Genomic DNA, 18,769 nt, shown 5'->3' with positions numbered 1-18,769 from the left:
TTTTATCAGAAAAAAAAAAAAAAAACTTGAGAAATTTGTAGATCAAATTAAGAGACAATAAGTGTACATTGTTGAATAAAAAAAATTTTAAAGTTTCCAAGGTGTTTGTGTTATCATCTTTTGTGTGCTTTGATTCAAAAAAAATCTACTGAGCACTAAGGTAAGATTGTGACATTGGTAATATTTTTCAAATGGGTCAAATGTACAAATAATTTAAGCCTTAAATATAACATGGTCATAAGTCACAGATTTTCTTTTCCTAATCAGGTTATTAAGGTGCTTAGAATTGGCATATGTACGGAAAAATCACCTGTGTGAGAATAGCTGTGCTGTGTTTTGTCATGACACCGAACCTTATGTTCTTACAGTTGAAATAAGCTGAAATTGAGCTAAACAATATGACAATTTGAGAAGCTTCTTAAGTTTGTTTAGCAATGATCTGTCACAGGTGAAAAAAAAGCAGTGCTAACATCAGTGTTGGAATGGGGGTAAGGAGAGGAAGAAAGAAAAGATGCAAAAACAGTTACCAAAAGTGTGTCTGTCACTATATAGACTGATAGATTTGGGTTATATATGTTAATGTTCTTTGAAATAGAGGATCATTGTCCTTGGTCTGGTAAGTGACTTACTTGCAAGGACACCAAAGGGAACTTGGGTTTTATGGAAGCTTGTCTTTAAAGACTCTTGGCCATGTAAATGTGATTTCTATAAAGCATTCAGTCTACAAAGTTGTTGGGTTTTTTTTTTTAATGACATTTATTGTGGATTTCAGCAGCTAACATTTGGAAGCAATATCAGCAGAACATATATTTTATTCTAGATTGTTTAGGAAGGTCTCATGCTTGAGGAATTCTTACTTGGAGCTTTTAATCCACTACTGTTGGATACGGCGAATGGATTGAATCTGGGAAGTCTGGGCATGAGAACCCCACTCTCTCCAGTGTTTGTAGTCTCCTCCATGATGGTCACATTCCAAGATATACTGATAGCCACGGTACCCAGGATACTGGTAGCAAACCCAGCTGGAAAACCCAGAGGATATCAGATTATTAAAACTAGCTAGAAACCTGGTAAACAACCCCCAAGCCTGAGCCTCTGGTTTCCCTAACACAATGGTACAGAATGCTTTTAGGCTTAAAAATTAATAGCAATCCTATGGGGAAGGAGGTGGGAAGGGGATCGGGATGGGGAACACATGTAAATCCATGGCTGATTCATATCAATGTATGGCAAAAACCACTATAATATTGTAATCAGCCTCAACTAATACAAATAAAGGAAAAATAAGAAAAAACAGTAATCCTAAATATACCAGGCAGCATGTATGAACAGGTGCCTACAACCAGCTGAAAGTTGTGGAAAAGAGGTATGAGAGTAGTCAAGTCCTTCCATAGTGGAATGTTTGTGGGAGAAAAAGCTGAGGTTAAATGATAGTGGTACCAAAATATTGAGATTCAGAGTTCTAATAGCTAGAATGTGACAGTCATACCAATGGGACATCAATGTGTGAATTCAGATAAGATATGACCATTGATATATTAATATTCATAAGGTTTACAACTGCAAGAGTTTTTTAAATGTGCTCCAACCCTGTTTTTTGCACTTACGCTCCACATTGTATCTTCATGGAGCCAACTTCGTTGTTCAACCAACCCATGGCTTGCAAGGAGGGGTAATCGTCACTGATTTCCCATTGGCGTCCAATGAAATTTTCTTTCTCAAAAATGGTAATCTTAGACTCCTTATGATTCTGTAATACAGAAGTTTTTTTTCAGTTTAGCACCAGTGTTAAGGCTCGTCATCAATTCTTTACCACATTTGTCACACTCAAAATGCCCCTGGTTTACAGAAGGAAGTACATGTAAAAATATTTCATGCAATACAGAGATTTTAAAAATTACCCTGTTTAATCCAGTGATCCTGTTTAATCCAGTTTAATACTATGACATTAAAAATGTACAAATAACTGGTATAGTTTGGAACCACGAGAGACCAGTGAAAGAAAATACGACGGCCGGAAAAAATATTTGAGACAGCCAACCAAGGATTAATAGTAATGTGGAAAAGGTTCTACAAGTTGAGAGGAAAAGTAAGTCTGTGTGTGTTGTGAGTGGGGTGGGTACATGCACACAGCATTGGAAAAAACGTAAATGTCTGGTAGGGGACATGAGGACTACACAAGCGTTGAGAAGGCAGAGACTAATCTTTATGAAGTTCAGAAACGGGCAAAATTAGCCCTAGTGATAGTGGAAAGGAGCAATTGGAAAGGGACACCAGGTAATTTTATGAGGCAATGGATTTGGGTGTTCTGTGGGTATGGATGTTTTTCAAAACTCATAAGAAAATACAGTTAGAATTTGTGCATTTTACTATATGTAAAGTATACGTTTGAGCGGGGGGCGGGGGGTGGGGGGAGTTAAAATGAAAACACATCCAGATAGGGAAATACTTGTTCTAGAGCTCTTTAGCATCTCCACTGCTTTAATTTTGGTAGGACTTTAAGATAAGATTGTTAACTAAAATCATGAGAAAAATCACATGATACAGATGAGTATTTGAAAAGGTTTTAGCCCAACCTTATTCCCAATATAGGGATCATTTTTCAACACACCCCTGAAGATCACCCTGCTTGTGCTTGCGTTCTCCACAGAGGAGAAGCATCCCATTCTGATGCATAATTGAGTAATGCTTAGTGTTAGAAACAAGAAAGTTATGAATCAAAGATAAGAGGCACTGGAAGTCTTGCCTATTTCTTCAGTCATCCCATGTACTAAAGGGTTACTTCACCTTTTCCTTGTTTCTAGGTAAAATAGTATATGGATTGAAATTTAACTTCAAGGATTTACTACATGCCAAGTGCTCTAATTATCCTACTGCACTTTTGAAGATCTGAGTATCCGCTTCCTGCCACCTCTTAAGAAGGCCTTTTGTTGTTTAGTCACTAAGTTGTATCCGGCTCTTTGTGACCCCATGGACTGTAGCCCGCCAGGCTTCTCTGTCCATGGGATTTCCCAGGCAAGAACCCTGGAATGGGCTGCTATTTCCTTCTGCAGAGGATCTTCCCGACCCAAGGCCTGCATTGATAGGCGAGTTCTTTACTGTCTCAGCTCCCAGGGAAGCCCAGGAAGGCCCGCCCTTTTGGCTTAATGAAAATATCTAGGACAGAAAAAAATAAAATGGCAGACTTCTGTTTTTCTCTTCATACTTTTATCTTCTTCCTACCACATTTCAGCATAACCAACCGATGGGAAATAAGTCAGTCCATATGCACCCTCTCTTATCCATCCCCCACATGCACAGAAATGAAAATCTCAAGGACTCACAGCTGAACAGATGGGGCGGAAGGACATGAGGCGCTCGATGTGATAGGCATTGCTCCCACTCCAGGCATCCCAGCGAGGGTACTCTCCTCTCTCCAGGACAAACTGTTGCCCACAGAAGCTGGTATGCTCATAACCAACCCAGCTGCCAAAGACAAGTAATGGTGTTTGTTCATGTTGTTCAGAGCTTACATGGCCTCAGGGAGAAAGCATCTTTGTTTTAGATGTTAACAGTGGGTAAAATAGCCAGTTCCAACAGAGCCATACAAAGTCATACATTTATCACAAGAGGTGGGGGATGAGCTGGCAGCTGCACTGTGCAGGTTTGTAAATATATTTGTTTTGGGATTATCTACTGAAGAGGTCCACTTCACTGGCTTGAGTAATGAGTAATGACTGCCAAAGTCATTCTGAAATTATATTTCCTTTCTCCTCAAGGTACTATATTCTCTACTTAGAGCTCCAGGTTCAGGATCTAGTGACTAGGGCATTCATTTTAGTTCAGTCGTTCAGTCGTGTCCCTTTGCGACCCCAGGCTATGACATTGGCTCCAGCCAAACCTATTGGCTTCTTTCTAAGGAAGCAAAGAGATGAATAAACAGCAGATGGATGACCAAGTCTCTTGTTTCCTTATCACTTCGTGGGTTCTTTCTCCTGCAGACGTCTATATGCCTGATTTATTTTTGCCTTATTTATTAAAACAGCTCAGATTGACCTTTATCAACCAGGTCTTAGTTACTGATGACACTTTAAAGTATTTCACTTTGGGGGTTGCAGAGCTCTAAGTTGGGGGTGAGCAACTTGTAGAAGCCTATCTACATACACAGCCAGTTCTGCCTAGACCTAGCCTTTGTGTTTTCAGGCTCAGTGAAATGTTTTCAGATGATCAAGGACTCAACTAACGTGCCAAGAGCAGGAAGACAAAACAAGAGAGGGTCTTCCTTGCCAAGGAAACTAATCACCACCAATAAACTCCTGGAAGACTAGCTAGAAACTAATATGACTCTCTGGAGTTGAGTTCCTTTGTATATAGAAAAATTAGCTCATAGTGTCTGCTCTGGGACATGTAGAAGGGAAGTTAGCTTTGAAGAGGCTATAGCTTGATAGTTTCCTCTCTATTTTCTATAGGCAAGAAAAACTCAAGGGGCCTGTGGCTTGTTTTGATAGAACCCCAAGCAGAAGTCTATGGGCTCCAGAAGCACAAAACTGGTTACCTTCACTGCCCCACTCCATGATATGTATTTCTTTAATCTCCCCCAGATCCAATTCCAAGCCATGAAGAATCTCATGTTCTTCTAGCTTTGAGTTACTGAATTGCACGTGTAGTAAAATTTTTTTGAGATTACTTAAGTATGGACGCTTCTCTCCCAGAAATTATTAGAGTATGGGGGAATATCTTTCTTCTCTGATCTCCATCTTTATGGTTGCATGTCTGAAGGGATCATAAATAGAAGGCCTGAGATTCTGCTGAGGTTGATACTCACGCTCCACATTCCACCTTGAGAGACCGGACATTGTCAAAATTGCGCTCAGAGACATTTGGGCAGGAGCTAGTGAATTCCATTCTCTTGCCCTGGAAATTCTCCTGGTCATAGATGGTTATCTGAAATGGGATTAAATGGGAGAATAGAGTTAGAACATGGTCCATCAGGAAAAACAGAGGCCCAGGCCAACATCTTAACCTGTGTCTGACCCAGTGTTTTTCATCACTAGCTGTAGCCCAGGAGGCCTGATGAGGTCTCTTCCAGTGTAGACAGGGTAAGAAGGGGTTTGAAGTAATATCACTGGTTGGCAGTGTTCACATGCCCATAGGGATGAGTTGTGGGGCCAGGTTTCTGATAGGAATCGTCTGCTGGGGATGATAGCTGGCCCTGTGGACATACCAAGGATTTGTGGACTCATTCCAACATGCTTTCTGCCTAAGTGTGGCCCCAAAGCCAGGATTCTGGAAGCTCCAAGGGCTCCCTGTGAATTAACTTTTAGCTTCTTCAGCCATACCTGCTATAGAAACTTAATGTGTAAAGGGAGAGTTGTGGTAAACCCCTTTCATACCCTGAACTAGAAATTGACTTTTGAACCTGGCTAGAGGACAGCTCCCAAAACTGTGAACCAGACTTAGAGTTGATCCACTGAGGAGGTTAAGGGTGCTGAGGGAAACAGTGGCTGAGGATCAGCCACTTCAGGTAGTGGTTACAGTCAGCCTCAGGTTGGGGTCAGGAGACCATGATCCAATCATTGATTTGGGATCTGATGGCAAGTTTCTCATTTCTAGGCCCTCAGTTTCTCCACATCATAACCCACTTGGGCTGCTCTATTTTAAGATAACTTTAGCAGTATGGAGGACAGTTGACCTAGAAAACTAGATAACATCTCCCACCCAACAAGGGTTTCCAGGATCATCCTTCTGTCCAAATGGGAGCATAATGAGAGAGCCTTCCTGAGACAGCATCTAGACTTTGGTTGGACCCTTCCTTTACAAACTGATGTTTTACTGGCTGGTCACTGTCCCATGGAAAAGCATAGCTCTGGGTCCTACTCTGAGGTTGTATCACACCCCCTGCCCTGATGGATTCCTCAATTTTCCATGTGATGGAGATGAGCTTACCTTCCATGGCCCCACAGACCCCGGCATGGGGTTAGTTTGAGCCATCTTGGTGGTTGGAAGGGATTCTGGAAGACAGAACACACACCAGTGTCATGGCCTCTGGGGTGAGGGATGAGGGGCACAGGTGAAAGTTAAAGAGGCTTGAAGTCCAATAAACAGACTTTGGGTGGGGTCCAGGCTCTGCCTCTCACTAGCTGAGCCTCAGTCATTTTGCATCAGTAAAACTTCAATGCACAGAGTTATTATAAGGATGAGAAGCAATGATGCAGATAAAGCACTGCACAGATACCAGGACCACTTAACAAACGTGGCTCTCATTCTCTTGCCTGCCTCCAGGCACCTGTGATAGCCTTGCCTCATTTTCACATACCCCGATATAAACCCCTTGGCAACCATCTGGTCCAGACCCCTCATATCACCAATGCATGGTCTCACTTTTATCTCGCTCTGCCTAGCCCTCAAACTGACCAGCTGTCCACAGCCATGCTCCCATTTCCCTCCCTGCCTCTCTGTCTTCTAGACCTATCCAGCCTCGATCTTGCTTCCCAAGACTTTGCTGCTTTCCCCAGCCTATGGCAACTTGCTTTCTTTCCTCCTTCCCAGCACTCATCACAGCACTGATCCATGTTCCTATTGAACATGTCCTGGGTGAATATCTCAGTAGCAGGGACTGGGTCTCCAGAGTGATTGATGGAGGACCACACTGAACGCATGGTGAGGGTTGGAGGAGTGGGACAGGTGGCACTGAAAGACTTATTGAAGGAAAGTGAAGAAGAAAAGAGGATGATAATAATAGCTAACGCTTAACCATGCCTCAGGGCTTCCCTGGTGGCTCAGATGGTAAAGAATCTGTCTGCCATGCAGGAGACTTGGGTCTGATCCCTGGGTCAGGAAGATGCCCTGGAGAAGGGAATGGCTCCCCACTCCAGTATTCTTGCTTAGAAAGTTCCATGGCCAGAGGAGCCTGGCAGGCTACAGTCCTTGGGGTCCCAAAGAGCTGGACACAACTGAGCGACTAACACACACACACCCATGGCTCGCTATGTGCCAGATCCTGTTCTTTGCGCTCTACCCGCTGGAACACATTTAATCTTCACAATGAACCTATGAGGTAAGCCCTAGCATTATCCCCATTTTACAGATGAGGATACTGAGGCTCGTAGAGGAGAGGTAGACAGAAAAGATGATAGGGAGAGTAAAGGAAGGGAGGACAGTGGGGAGGGGACAAGGAGAGAGGGAAGAAAGACAGACACATGTGCATCGATTTTCTTAATTCAAAACAGCCATTCATGGCTTTCCTCTCTGACGGGTATTGGCCCAGGGACGAATGCATGTAAACTCTGTGATGTATCATCTTTCCCTTCTGAACCTCTGAACAAGCATTTCCTACCTCTGCCCCCTCCCCAACTTCCCTCCGTGCCTCAGAAGCCTGTCATTTCTGGGACCCCCAAGTCCCCTCCCAGCCATGGTGGCTAGGGCAGTGGTTATGGTCATGTAAGTGACTCCTTTGGGGTGGCAAGAGAAGTCTGCTTCCCCCCAGAGTTCCCCAGTCTTCTCCAGCCATCCTGGGAGGCTCTGATCACAAGGCAGGAAGATGGGGCCCCAGTCCTGAGCAGGGGGAGGAGAGGAAAGACCAGAGCACCCCTCGGGGCCTTACTCACCCAGCTCCTGCTGCACAGTCTGGGTCTCCATCTGGTGCCGCTTCCTCGGTGGCTCCCACTCTTTATAGCCCCGCGGCCGGCAGCCTCTGGCCCCGTCAGCACTCTGCTTTCCCTTGGCTTTTGTTCCCCCTGATCCCGGAGCTTTGGTGGCTCAGCCTGCTGGGCGGGCATCCCCCAGGGCTTTGTTTAAACCTGGGATACAGAAATCCAGGGAGGCCCCACTGCTGTGGGCCAGGCTGGCAGTGCGGGCCCTGCTGCTGTGGACTTGCTCTCAGAGCAGATGGGATGCAAGGACAGGTCTGCGTGAGTTCTTGTCCCCCGCTCTTCTCCAGGTTCCTCTCGCCACCCCAGGACCTTCCTAAGACCTCATGTTGTATCAACACATCAAATGCACCTCCCTTCTCATACGGGGTATACATTTGTTTAAAAAGTGGTTCACCAAAAAAAAAAAAAAAAAAGAAAAGAAAAGAAAGAAAATAGCTCACTGTGTGCTTGGAAATCTTTATTATCTCATATTTATATGTATTGGGTTGGACAAAAATTTTGAGTTTTTCCATAAGATAGTACAGAAAAACCCAAATGAAGCTTTTGCCCAACCCAATATAACTATGTAAGAGTTTAATTCAATTATATCGTCAACTAGTAGATATGAATCTCCCTATAGCTGTGCTATTTAATATTTATTCATTTTAATTTTGCAGTTTTCTTTTTAATATTTGGAGCCAAAAAAGTATTTTTTGGTGTTTGTTTTAATATTGATATACTGCTTTTAGCCCATAGCAGTCTCTCAAACCCAAGATACACTAACAGGTAAAATGATTGCTCCCTGGAAGTTCAGGGCTCCTGGTGAGAGTAGTGTGGGGTAATTGAGGGGCCTGCCCAGGAGGAGAGGAGGGTGTCTTGTAGAAGGGGAGGATGTCTTGTTCAGGCCTCGTAGCTGCTGTGAGGAGCAGGAAGATGCCGTGTGTGAGGAGGGCTCTGAGCCTGGCGGATGTGAGTTCCAATCCTAACCTCCCTGGGTGGGTGACCAGGCAAGTCATTCAGCCTTCTCTCAACACTGCCCCTCTCCCTCCAAAAAAAAAGAGACTATCTGCTTGACACGTTGTAGGTTTATTATTACATATCACCCTACTCTCTTTTTGGTGACGGATACTATAAAAAATCTCATAGCAGCTTGGAAAGAGGAACGAACTCTTCCTAGTAAAGTTCTCTTAATCCCTCTGAGAATCTCTCCAGCCTGTGACTTGGGTTTATCTGAGCCCTCTTTTCTCAGAACCAAAAATCCATTTGCAGATTTAACAGAACATTCCCAGTGGACAGTTCTTATGCTAACACAATGTGCCACCCTAGGATGTTTCTGCTACGTGATTAGCTGGTGGCATCTGGATCAATGGCTGGCAAGGGACGGAGTGGCCTTGAGCATCATAGCAGGTGCTGCTGGCTGCTGGCTGTGCAAGCGCTTAAGGCACCAGCTGTTCGTGGCTGGAGGTTCTTCCTCAACTTCCCTTTGCTTCCTCCTCAGAGTTGAGGATCTTAGGGAAACACTTATTTGTTCATTGATTCATTCTTTCTTTCTTTCTTTCCTTAACCCCTGGACTGGCTTAGGTACCCCCATCAAGTGCTCTCATGGCACCCTGTACTTATTGATTATTGCATGGGTTTCAATAATCAATTATTCAAGAACTCAACAGGGGCTTGAATTGTGTGGAATTATTGCACGTTTGGAAACTGCTGTAGAAACCAGAAATACTGGGCTCCAAGGACAGAAACAAGACGCAACTTGGGGCTTGGATATAGAATAAAACTTTTCATAGTATACTTCTCTGTATTTTTCAAGTTTTGGACAATGTGGACGTATTTTCTATAGAAACAAGGCTATTTTTGAAAACAAAGAAACTGATTGCTTAATTATCGCTTCTTCCTCTAGACACCATCCTTTATGAGGGTAAGAACTCTGTCTTGTTTATTGTTGCATCTTCAGCTTTGGACAAAAGTCTTAGCTCAATAAATACGTTCTGAATAAATGAATGAATGAATGGCATCCAGTGGCAGGGTTACGTGACTCTGGGGACAGAGATGAAACCGACATACAGTCCTTACCAGCTCTAGCCACAACTGACATGCTTGTGTCGTCTTTGTGCTTCATATACTCTCAGCATCTCCATTTGGGAGCTTTATACCCTATTGAAGTGTTAGAACCATGAAGACTGATGGAATCAAATTTTTTTTTTAGCCAATTTTTAATTTTTGAAGAAAAAATGGAGCATTTATGTTTGATTGAAAAGTCCAAATACATGAACAAAGATATTGTGAGGGGGACAATGAGGGTCACTGTGCAAACAATTTACAAATATCCATCCAATTTTCCTAGTTATAAGCATCCCCAGCCTGTCCTCCAACCGTTTTCCTCAATTATCTTAAGTTCAAGGAAGCCAGAAAAGGATCACCCATCTCCAGGGCTACCACCATGCTCTGCAAATAGCACCTGAATATGGTTTTTTACCAAGTTCTATAGGATGCCCCCTCTGACATTGTCTGAAGCTGCTGCTTCCCTAGCCCCCTTGTGGTTATGGCCTCCAAGCTCCAATTACCTCCACCATCTCTTTCCAGGAAAGTCAGGGCAGAGCCACTCCAAGAGTGGGAATGAAGGGAGCAAACCAGCTTGTGTCCCCTCCTCCCAAACTGAGCTTTGGTCTCTCCTCTTCATCTTTAATAACAATAACTACAATGTATGAAGCATCTACTGTGAACCAGACACTGCCTCCTTTATCCTCACAACAACCCCAAGAAGTAGGTCATTATGATACCCATTTTACTGATGAGTTAATTGCGGTCCTGAGGAACCAAGTTCTGGGCCAGGGAACTCAACAGGGGCTTGAATGTGTGTCTATCTGCTCCAAAAGCTGTAATCTTTCCTCCGGGCAACCCTGCCTCTCTGGCATTAAGTCAGATTATAATACCTACCTGACCTGTTGCTGTCAGATGAAGGGAAATGAAGGCATTTAGGTCAGTAATGGGACCCAGTGCTATCAATAAATGGTAACTATATTATTGATTGTTCCAAATCAGAATCTTGTGCCACAGAGATTAGTGGGAGCAAGCAGCAAAGATGTTAAGAGATATTTATCAGGTAAAAAATATTTCCTTTGGGGAATTCCTCGACAGTCAATGGGACTGGTTGGGACTCTGCGATTTCACTGCCGGGGCCTGGGTACCTGGTTGGGGAGCTAAGATCCTGCAAACTGCGAGGCATGGCCAAAAACCAAAAATTTTTTCTTTGAATTTGGAACAGACCACATTTGTTCATTTTTTCCCCCAATATTTTTCTCTATTCCATCTTAACAGCACCTGGTGGCTCAGACAGTAAAGAATCCCCCTGTAATGCAGGAGACCTGGGTCTGATCCCTGTGTTGGGAAGATCCCCTGGAGAAGGGAATGGCAACCCACTCCAGTATTCTTGCCTGAGAATTCCATGGACAGAGGAGCCTGTTGGACCACAGTTCATGAAGGCGTAAAGAGACGGACACGATTGAGTGACTAACATTTTCACTTTTCTCTCTTATTTTCTGTACACCATTGATCTATGGCGGACATGAATTGTGAAGTCTGTTCCAAGTCCACACATTCATTGCATGAACAGGTGGGGTAACTGTCTGCCCAGTGGGATGGGCTTTAAGATTTGGAGGTGATAAGAGACGTTAAGGGACTTCCCAGTTGGCACAGTGGTAAAGAGTCTGCCTGCAATGGTAAAGAGTCTGCCTGCAGACTCTCTGTAGGAGACGCAAGAGACGTGGGTTCAATCCCTGGGTTGGGAAGATGCCCTGGAGGAGGAAATGGCAACCCTCTCCAGTATTCTTGCCCAGAGATCCCACGGACAGAGGAGCCTGGCGGGCTACAGTGCAAAGGGTCTCAAAGAGTCGGACACGACTTAGCGACTGAACACACACACACACACACACACACACACACACACACACACACACACACACACACACCCCAGACATTAAGGAGAATGAGACCACCCCCAAATGTAACATGGTCGATTTGAACCTTGAATTTCTCGACACTAGGGCTACGTGCCAGGCATGAGAGAGGCTCAGTAGAACTTTATGAATGGCTTGGATCCCCTGGCCTTGCCTCTGGACCCAGGGAGCCTCACAGGATGAGGCCCAGGGCGGGAGGGGTGAGGTCATGGGGCCAGGGTGGCCCCTGGACTCAGCACTTTCTGGCAAGAGCATAATGGGGCTGACCAGGCGGCTGAGCAGCACTTCTGTTGTTTGGGAATAAGCAGGCTGAGTACAAAGCAAAGGGCCCAGTCAGCATTCAGCCAGCACCTACCTCCCCCATGAGGGGCTGCTCCTGGGGGATCTTTTTTGCCCTAGACCTTGCTACACCTTTCAACAAGTAGGAGAGGCAGGATCTGGCTGGGCCTGAGAAGGCTTGAGTACTGGGAGAGAATTTGGGAGGCATCTCAAGCCTCCAGATCTTTCTGAGCTCTCTCTGCATTCATCCATCCCTCTGCTTCCAGGCAAAAATGGATGCCTGCCTGCCTGCAAGGGACGGCTGCTGTCCTAAGGGGTCAAGCTCCCAGCCTGCTTCTTCTGTGTTTAACGAGCTGGAGGACATCTCAATTCCATTCAGTCTTACTGAATTTCTCAGTTGTTGTTGTGCAGTTGCTAAGTCGTTTCCACATCTTTGCAACCTCATGACTGCAGCACACCAGGATTCTCTGTCTTCCACTTTCTCCCTGAGTTTGCTCAAATTCATGTCCATTGAGTTAGTGATGTTACCTAACCATCTAATCCTCTGTCGCCCCCTTGTCCTTTTGCCTTCAATCTTTCCCAGCATCAGGGTATTTTCCAATGAGTCGGCTCTTCGCATCAGGTGGCCAAAGTATTGGAGTTTCAGCTTCAGCATCAATCCTTCCAATGAATATTCAGGATTGATTTCCTTTAGGATTGACTGGTTTGATCTCTTTACAGCCCAAGGGACTCTCAAGAGTCTTCTCCAGCACAATTCAAAAGTATCAGTTCTTCAGTGCTCAGCCTTCTTTATGGTCCAGCTCTCCTGTCTATACATGACTATTGGAAAAACCACAGCTTTCTTAGTACTGCAGCTTAAAGTCATTTCCTGTCAACTGGAACCCTGTGAAGCTATTAGAAAAATAGGTACCAATAACAATAGAAAAACAGGTATCCTATTGCATGGCACTCAGCCCACTCTCTCAAATACAACCAAGTAGTTCAATTCTCTCTCTTTCTCTATTTATTTTTCACGCCCCATAGTATATGGGTTGTTAGTTCCCCAACCAGGGATTGAACCCGTGGCCCCTGCAGTGGAAGCATGGTGTTTCAACCATTAGACCACTAGGGAAGTCTGTCTCATTTAGAGCAGCCAGGTTTAGCAAATAAAGATATAGGACACCCAGGTAAATTTGAATTCCAGATAAATGATTACTATTTTGAAATATACAGGCCCCAAACATTTTTTATGTTGTTTTTGTTGTCTATCTTTTGGCCTCACCACACAGCATGTGGAATCTTAGTTCCCTGACCAGGGATCGAACTCACAGCCCCTGTGTTGGCAGTGCAGTCTTAACCACTGGGCCACCAGGGAAGCCCCCCAAACATCTTTTATGCTAAAAAATTACCTGTTGTTTATCTGAAATGGGCTTCCCTGGTGGCTCAGCTGGTAAAGAATCCGCCTGCTATGCAGGAGACCTGGATTCGATCCCTGAGTTGGGAAGCTCTCCTGGAGAAGGGAATGGCTACCCACTTCAGTATTCTGGCCTGGAGAATTTCATGGACTATTCCATGGGGTCACAAAGAGTCAGACACAGCTGAGTGACTTCCACTTTCACTACACTTATCTGAAATTCGAACTGAACGGGATGTCCTGCATTTTATCTGCCAACACCAGTCTCCTTCCAACTCTATCTGGAGCACCCTATGATGTCCCTCAGCCAATCTGCTTCTCTTTTTTCCTTTGGAGAAGACAGTGTGAAAAAAAAGTCACCATTCTCATGATCATTTTCCTGGCATACCCTGTCCCACCAACCACCCTACAACATCTTTTGATAAAATGGAGAACGGGAGGGAATCTGGATGTTTTAAAGTGTTTTCTCAAATGTTATCTTATTTAATCCTCCCAAGTAAACCTGCGAGATATGTCTGTGTGTTAGTTGCTCAGTCGTGTCCGACTCTTTGCGACTCCATGGACTGTAGCCCGCCAGGCTCCTCTGTCCATGGAATTCTCCTGGCAAGAATACTGGAGTGGGTTGCCATTTCCTCCTCCAGGGGATCTTCCCAACCCAGGGATCAAACCCATGTCTACTGTGTCTCCTGTATTGGCAGGCAAATTCATTGCCATCTGAGTCACCAGGGAAGCCTGAAAGATCTGCTTTAATTAACCCCATTTTACAGTAGAAACCTCAGACTCAGAAAGAGTATGTTACTTACCCAAGGTTACAATGCTGGGAAGTGGCAGAACCAGATTTCAAACTCAATTCTCTTTGGTTCCAAAATCTATATTCTTTAGCATGCTGTTTACAGGAATCCCTCGCCCTTCATTTGTTTAAACAGGCATGACTCATGGTGAGTAGACATAAAAGCAAATTTATTTTCATTTCCTCTGCCTCGTTATGTTTTTCCATTGGGGCTAATTTCTTTCCCTTGCCCTGGATGTAAACCTGGGCAGTCCCATGACTTTTTGTGGCCATTTTTAGGTAATTAAAAAGTTGGATGGTACTTTGAAGCATAAAAGACAGCCTCCATTTAAAATGAGAATGTTCAATCTATCATCAAAATGTCAATCTCCATTCGAAGGTAAGTCTCCTCCCTGCTACCTCAGATAGGACCTGGGTTGGGCAGAAAGCCTGCACCCAGGTTAAGGGTACTCTTTTTTCTCTCTCCTGCTTACTCACTGACTTCTGATCCTTCAAAGATTGGAGGGTACAGAGAGAAAGGAGAGCAGGACATTCCTTACTCAATGGTTCTGTGATAAGATGGCTTCACACTCTATGCCCAGCAACACTCTACAGCTGCCTGGCTGTGGGCACTTCCTGGTTCTTGGGAGAGTTCCACCTACAATAACCTTGACCCAGGTCTATGCCTCTCCGCTCTGGCTATTGTTCCTTTTACCGCCCCAAGGCCCCTGGTGGTCCACCGCTAGTTCCACTCTGCAGAGGACCCCTCCATCCTTGGAATTCTGCTGGACTAAATCTGCTCCAGCCCCATTCCAGTTCCTTCTGAGGCATGACCCACCTCAGAAACCCAGACCCACATGGGAAACACTTGCACATGCTTTGCCTCAGCAAATTCTGGAATGCAGGCTGATTGTTACTTAGGCTTCTTGCTTTACTTCATTCCTCAGCAATTGCCCAGCCCAACTTCTGACCTTTAGATTTCTCACTACTGGGACACATAACCAGTTTTCTAAGTGGAGCCCTTGGAGCCTTCACCTGAAGTTCTTTCACTCCTGCCCTGAAGGATGGTGGGGTTCCCAGAACAATGTCCCAGAAAAACTCTCTCCACAGTCGATCTCGAATTTCTCCAACTGGATAATCTCAGCATCAGAAGGGAAGGTTAAGAGCCATCAAATCAGTTCTCAAACACCTCTGTTGATATTTTATGCAACATAGTGTTCTGCTGCATAGCTCACTTTGGTTTCTAATGTCTACCGCTTTAATGCCGATGTTCACATCCGGTGACATGCTGTGTTCCTTCACTGCTCTCCACACTGCTCACCCATCTGGGCTCCCTTTACTCCCAGCAGGAGACCTTACATCCTGTTTCATCAGACATGGATTTCCTCAACTTCCTGCCCCTGGAACCTACCATACCTGCAACACTATTTCCACATCCACTTCTTCACCTCCTGTCCCAGATGTTTACCACTTCTTGTCCTGGGTAACATATCATTCTGTCCTGTTAGGAACTTTGTTTAATTCATTAGCCCTCTCTTGAGGACTTCCTTGGTGATTCAGTAGCTAAGACTCCACGTTCCCAATGCTGGGGGCCTGGGTTCCATCCCTGGTCAGGAAACTAGATCCTGCATGCCACAGCTAAGACCTGGTACTGCCAAAATACATAAATAAGTAAATATTAAAAACATTTTTAATATTAAAATAAATATTTAAAATACTCTCTCATCTAGTATTTAAAAAGATAATTTCTACATTTTATTACAAAAGTATATGTGGCTTAAGTCATATATTTTAAAAATGTGCACAATAAATAGTTTTTATAAACTCAGCAAGCCCTGCTTCTCATAGGTTACCATTTTCAACTCTTTTAGCTTTTCCTTTGGTATTCATTAATTTTAGACATTACATGCTGATTTCTTATTTGGCAGATGGAATTTTAGCTCTCTTGCCCTTCTGTAGATCTATTACAAATTTTGCTTAAATCCATAATCATTGTATTAGCTTCTACGACTTTACAAATATTATTTACTACTGGTCCAAGTAATGCGTGATAATGTCTTCTTTCCTGAACCATGTTTTGTTTTCCCTGAGGTTAAACATTTCCTAGTTTTGTCATGTGTTCAATTTTTCTGCATCTTCTTGAAAAGTGAGAGTGAAAATGTGTCAGTGACTCTCTGCAACCCCATAGACCGTAGCCCGCCAGGCTCCTCTGTCCACGGAATTCTCCAGGCAGGAATACTGGAGTGGGTTGCCATTCCCTTCTCCAAGGCATCTTCCCAACCCAGGGATAGAACCCCAGTCTCCTGCATCACAGGCAGATTCTTTACCATCTGAGCCACCAGGAAAAACCTCAATACCATATTCATGAATTTCATTAATATGTTATTATTTATTATAAATATATTTTACTTATAGTATTTATTAATCATTATTTTATATTTTATTAATGTTACTGTTAATATTTTGAATTATTTTATTAACAATTATGTTAGTAAAATTATTTAATAATTGTATTGCTATTTTATTTAGAGCCTTTCATGAATATTCATGAAATGCCTCTTAACACAATATTCTACATAGTCAACCCATCAGAGAATCTCTCGGCTCCATTTTCCCCCTTGGAGACTTCCATCTGGATGCCTCTGTTCTCTTGCTCCAGACTGAAGCAGTTTCCGTCTATACTGCTGCATAGGTATTATCCAGAGACCTCTCTTGGCTGACATCCTAGAAACTCCCTTGGCAGTGCTCCAGGGTTGAATCTGTGTCCTCATTCATAATTTACCTTTTTGTGTTAGTAAAACACATTCTGTAATAGTGTTCTAAGAAATGGCAAATGGACATCATTTTTTTAAGGTCAAAATATCTAAAAATGTATTTTGGTGTGGTCACATTTGATTGATGGTTTGGCTGGGTATAGAGTTGCTAGTACCCTACGAACTGGGAAGGCAGCTCCCCATTGCCTTCTGTGTGCAATGTTGCTGTTGAGACATATAATATCACTTTGATTCTTGATCCTTTGTATAACAGTTTTTTTCTTTCTAAAAGCTTTTTTTAAAAGAAAAATTCCCAGTGATCTGAATTTCCTGAGGCCGTGCTTTTGTAAAAATCTTACTTTATTTCTCTGGGCATTTACTAGCCTCTTTCAAAAGTATGTCCTTCAATCTCTGAAATGTTCTTATATTATTTCTTTGATCATTTTCTCACCTCTGTTTAATATGTTTCTTTCTCTGCAACTTTTATTCTTTGAATGTTGGACCTCCTGAACTGATACTCTAGTTTTTTATATTCCTATCTTACTTTTACATCTGTCTTTCTGTTCCAACATTTGAGAGATTTTCTTGATTTAAAAAAATATATCTATTTTTGACTGTGCTGGGTCTTTGTGGTTGTGTGTAGGCTTTCTAGTTGCAGCGAGCAGGGGGTACGCTCCAGTTGTGGTGCGCTTCTCTCATTGTGGAGCAGGGGCTCTAGGTGCACAGGCTTCAGTAGTTGCGGCATTGTGGGCTCAACAGTTGCAATGAGTGGGCTCCAGAGCTTGAACTCAAGAGTTGTGGCACGGGCTTTGTTGCCCCTCAGCAGGTGCCTCTTCCTAAACCAGGGATCAAATGGTGTCCCCTGCATTTGCAAAGCCAATTCTAAACCACTGAATCACCAGGGAAGCCTGAGATTTCCTTGATTTTAGCTTTTAATCCTGTGTTAGTGTCCTATTGCTACTATAGCGAATTACTACCACAAACACAGTGACTTCCATTTCTGGACGCAGGACTGCATTCCTTCTGGAGACTCTTGGGGAGGATCTGTTTCTTTGCCTTTTCCAGCTTCTAGAGTCTGGCTGCCTGCATTTCTTGGCCAATGGTCCCTTCCTTCAACTTCAAAGCCAATAGCATAGCATCTTTGAATCTGTCTCTGACTCTGGTCTTCCTAACTGCCTCCCTCAGAAGGACCTTGTGACTATTAAGCCAGATAACCCACCATAATCTCCCCCATCTCAAATTCCTTAATCATATCTGCAAAGGCTCTTTGCCAGGTACGATCATCTTCACAGGCTGTGAAGATTAGGATGTAGACATCTTTGGAGGGCTGTTATTCTATCTGCCGCAAACTTTTTGCCAAATTTGTTATTTTAACTATCACATTTTTAATGTCCAAGAGTCCAGTTTTATTTTCTCTGATTGTTTCATTTTTAAAGCATCTTGTTCTTATTTCAGAGACACAGCATTTTCTTTTATCTCTCTGAGGATGTGTTTGCTTCTTTGAAGTTTTCTTCCTCTCCCTACATAATCTCCACTCTCTTCAGATTCGTTTAGTTCTGTTTATTATTATTATTTTATGTTGGAGACATTTCCCAAATGTTTCATGATCTGTGGATTCCATCCTTATGAGAAAAAAAGCAGACTGGGTAAAACTGATTGGAAATTCTGGATGGCTGGGTAGAGACTGTCAACTGTAGATTTCATTATATGGCAAAAGGTGGTCAGTCAGCCTTTTTTTGGTTGGCGATTATTAAAAACCAGTGATGTTTTGCTTGGGTTGGTTTCCCCTTCTGGATGTCACACTGCACTCTTTGGGTCATTGTGCATGGCCTGAACACAAGGACTGGTGAGTTATACTGCACCTCCTTAAAGGACCTTTGTTCACTCTTTGTTTTATTTATTTATTTTAAAATATTTGTTTATTTGGCTGAAACAGGTCTTAGCTGTGGCACGTGGGATCCTTAGCTGCGGCATGTGAACTCTAAGTTGCAGCATGTGAGCTCTAG

The 18,769-nt window shown here is 43.6% G+C and overlaps 1 protein-coding gene across 1 annotated transcript; it reads right to left on the bottom strand.

The window, feature by feature from the left end:
* Positions 1 to 577: 577 nt before the first annotated feature.
* On the bottom strand, positions 578 to 7,617 carry CRYBA1 (crystallin beta A1). Its single transcript, XM_061142963.1, has 6 exons — positions 7,587 to 7,617; positions 5,926 to 5,990; positions 4,805 to 4,923; positions 3,324 to 3,465; positions 1,608 to 1,750; positions 578 to 1,022 (listed from the first exon to the last, which is right to left on the bottom strand). Exons 1-6 carry the CDS (start codon positions 7,615 to 7,617, stop codon positions 875 to 877), a joined length of 648 nt encoding a protein of 215 aa, XP_060998946.1. The 3' UTR covers positions 578 to 874.
* Between the last annotated feature and the right edge of the window lie 11,152 nt (positions 7,618 to 18,769).

This window comes from Dama dama, chromosome 5 (genome assembly GCF_033118175.1).
Source record: "Dama dama isolate Ldn47 chromosome 5, ASM3311817v1, whole genome shotgun sequence".
NCBI lineage: Eukaryota > Metazoa > Chordata > Mammalia > Artiodactyla > Cervidae > Dama > Dama dama.
The sequence above is the reverse complement of the archived record's forward strand: the minus strand, read 5'-3'. Positions and strand labels throughout refer to the sequence as shown.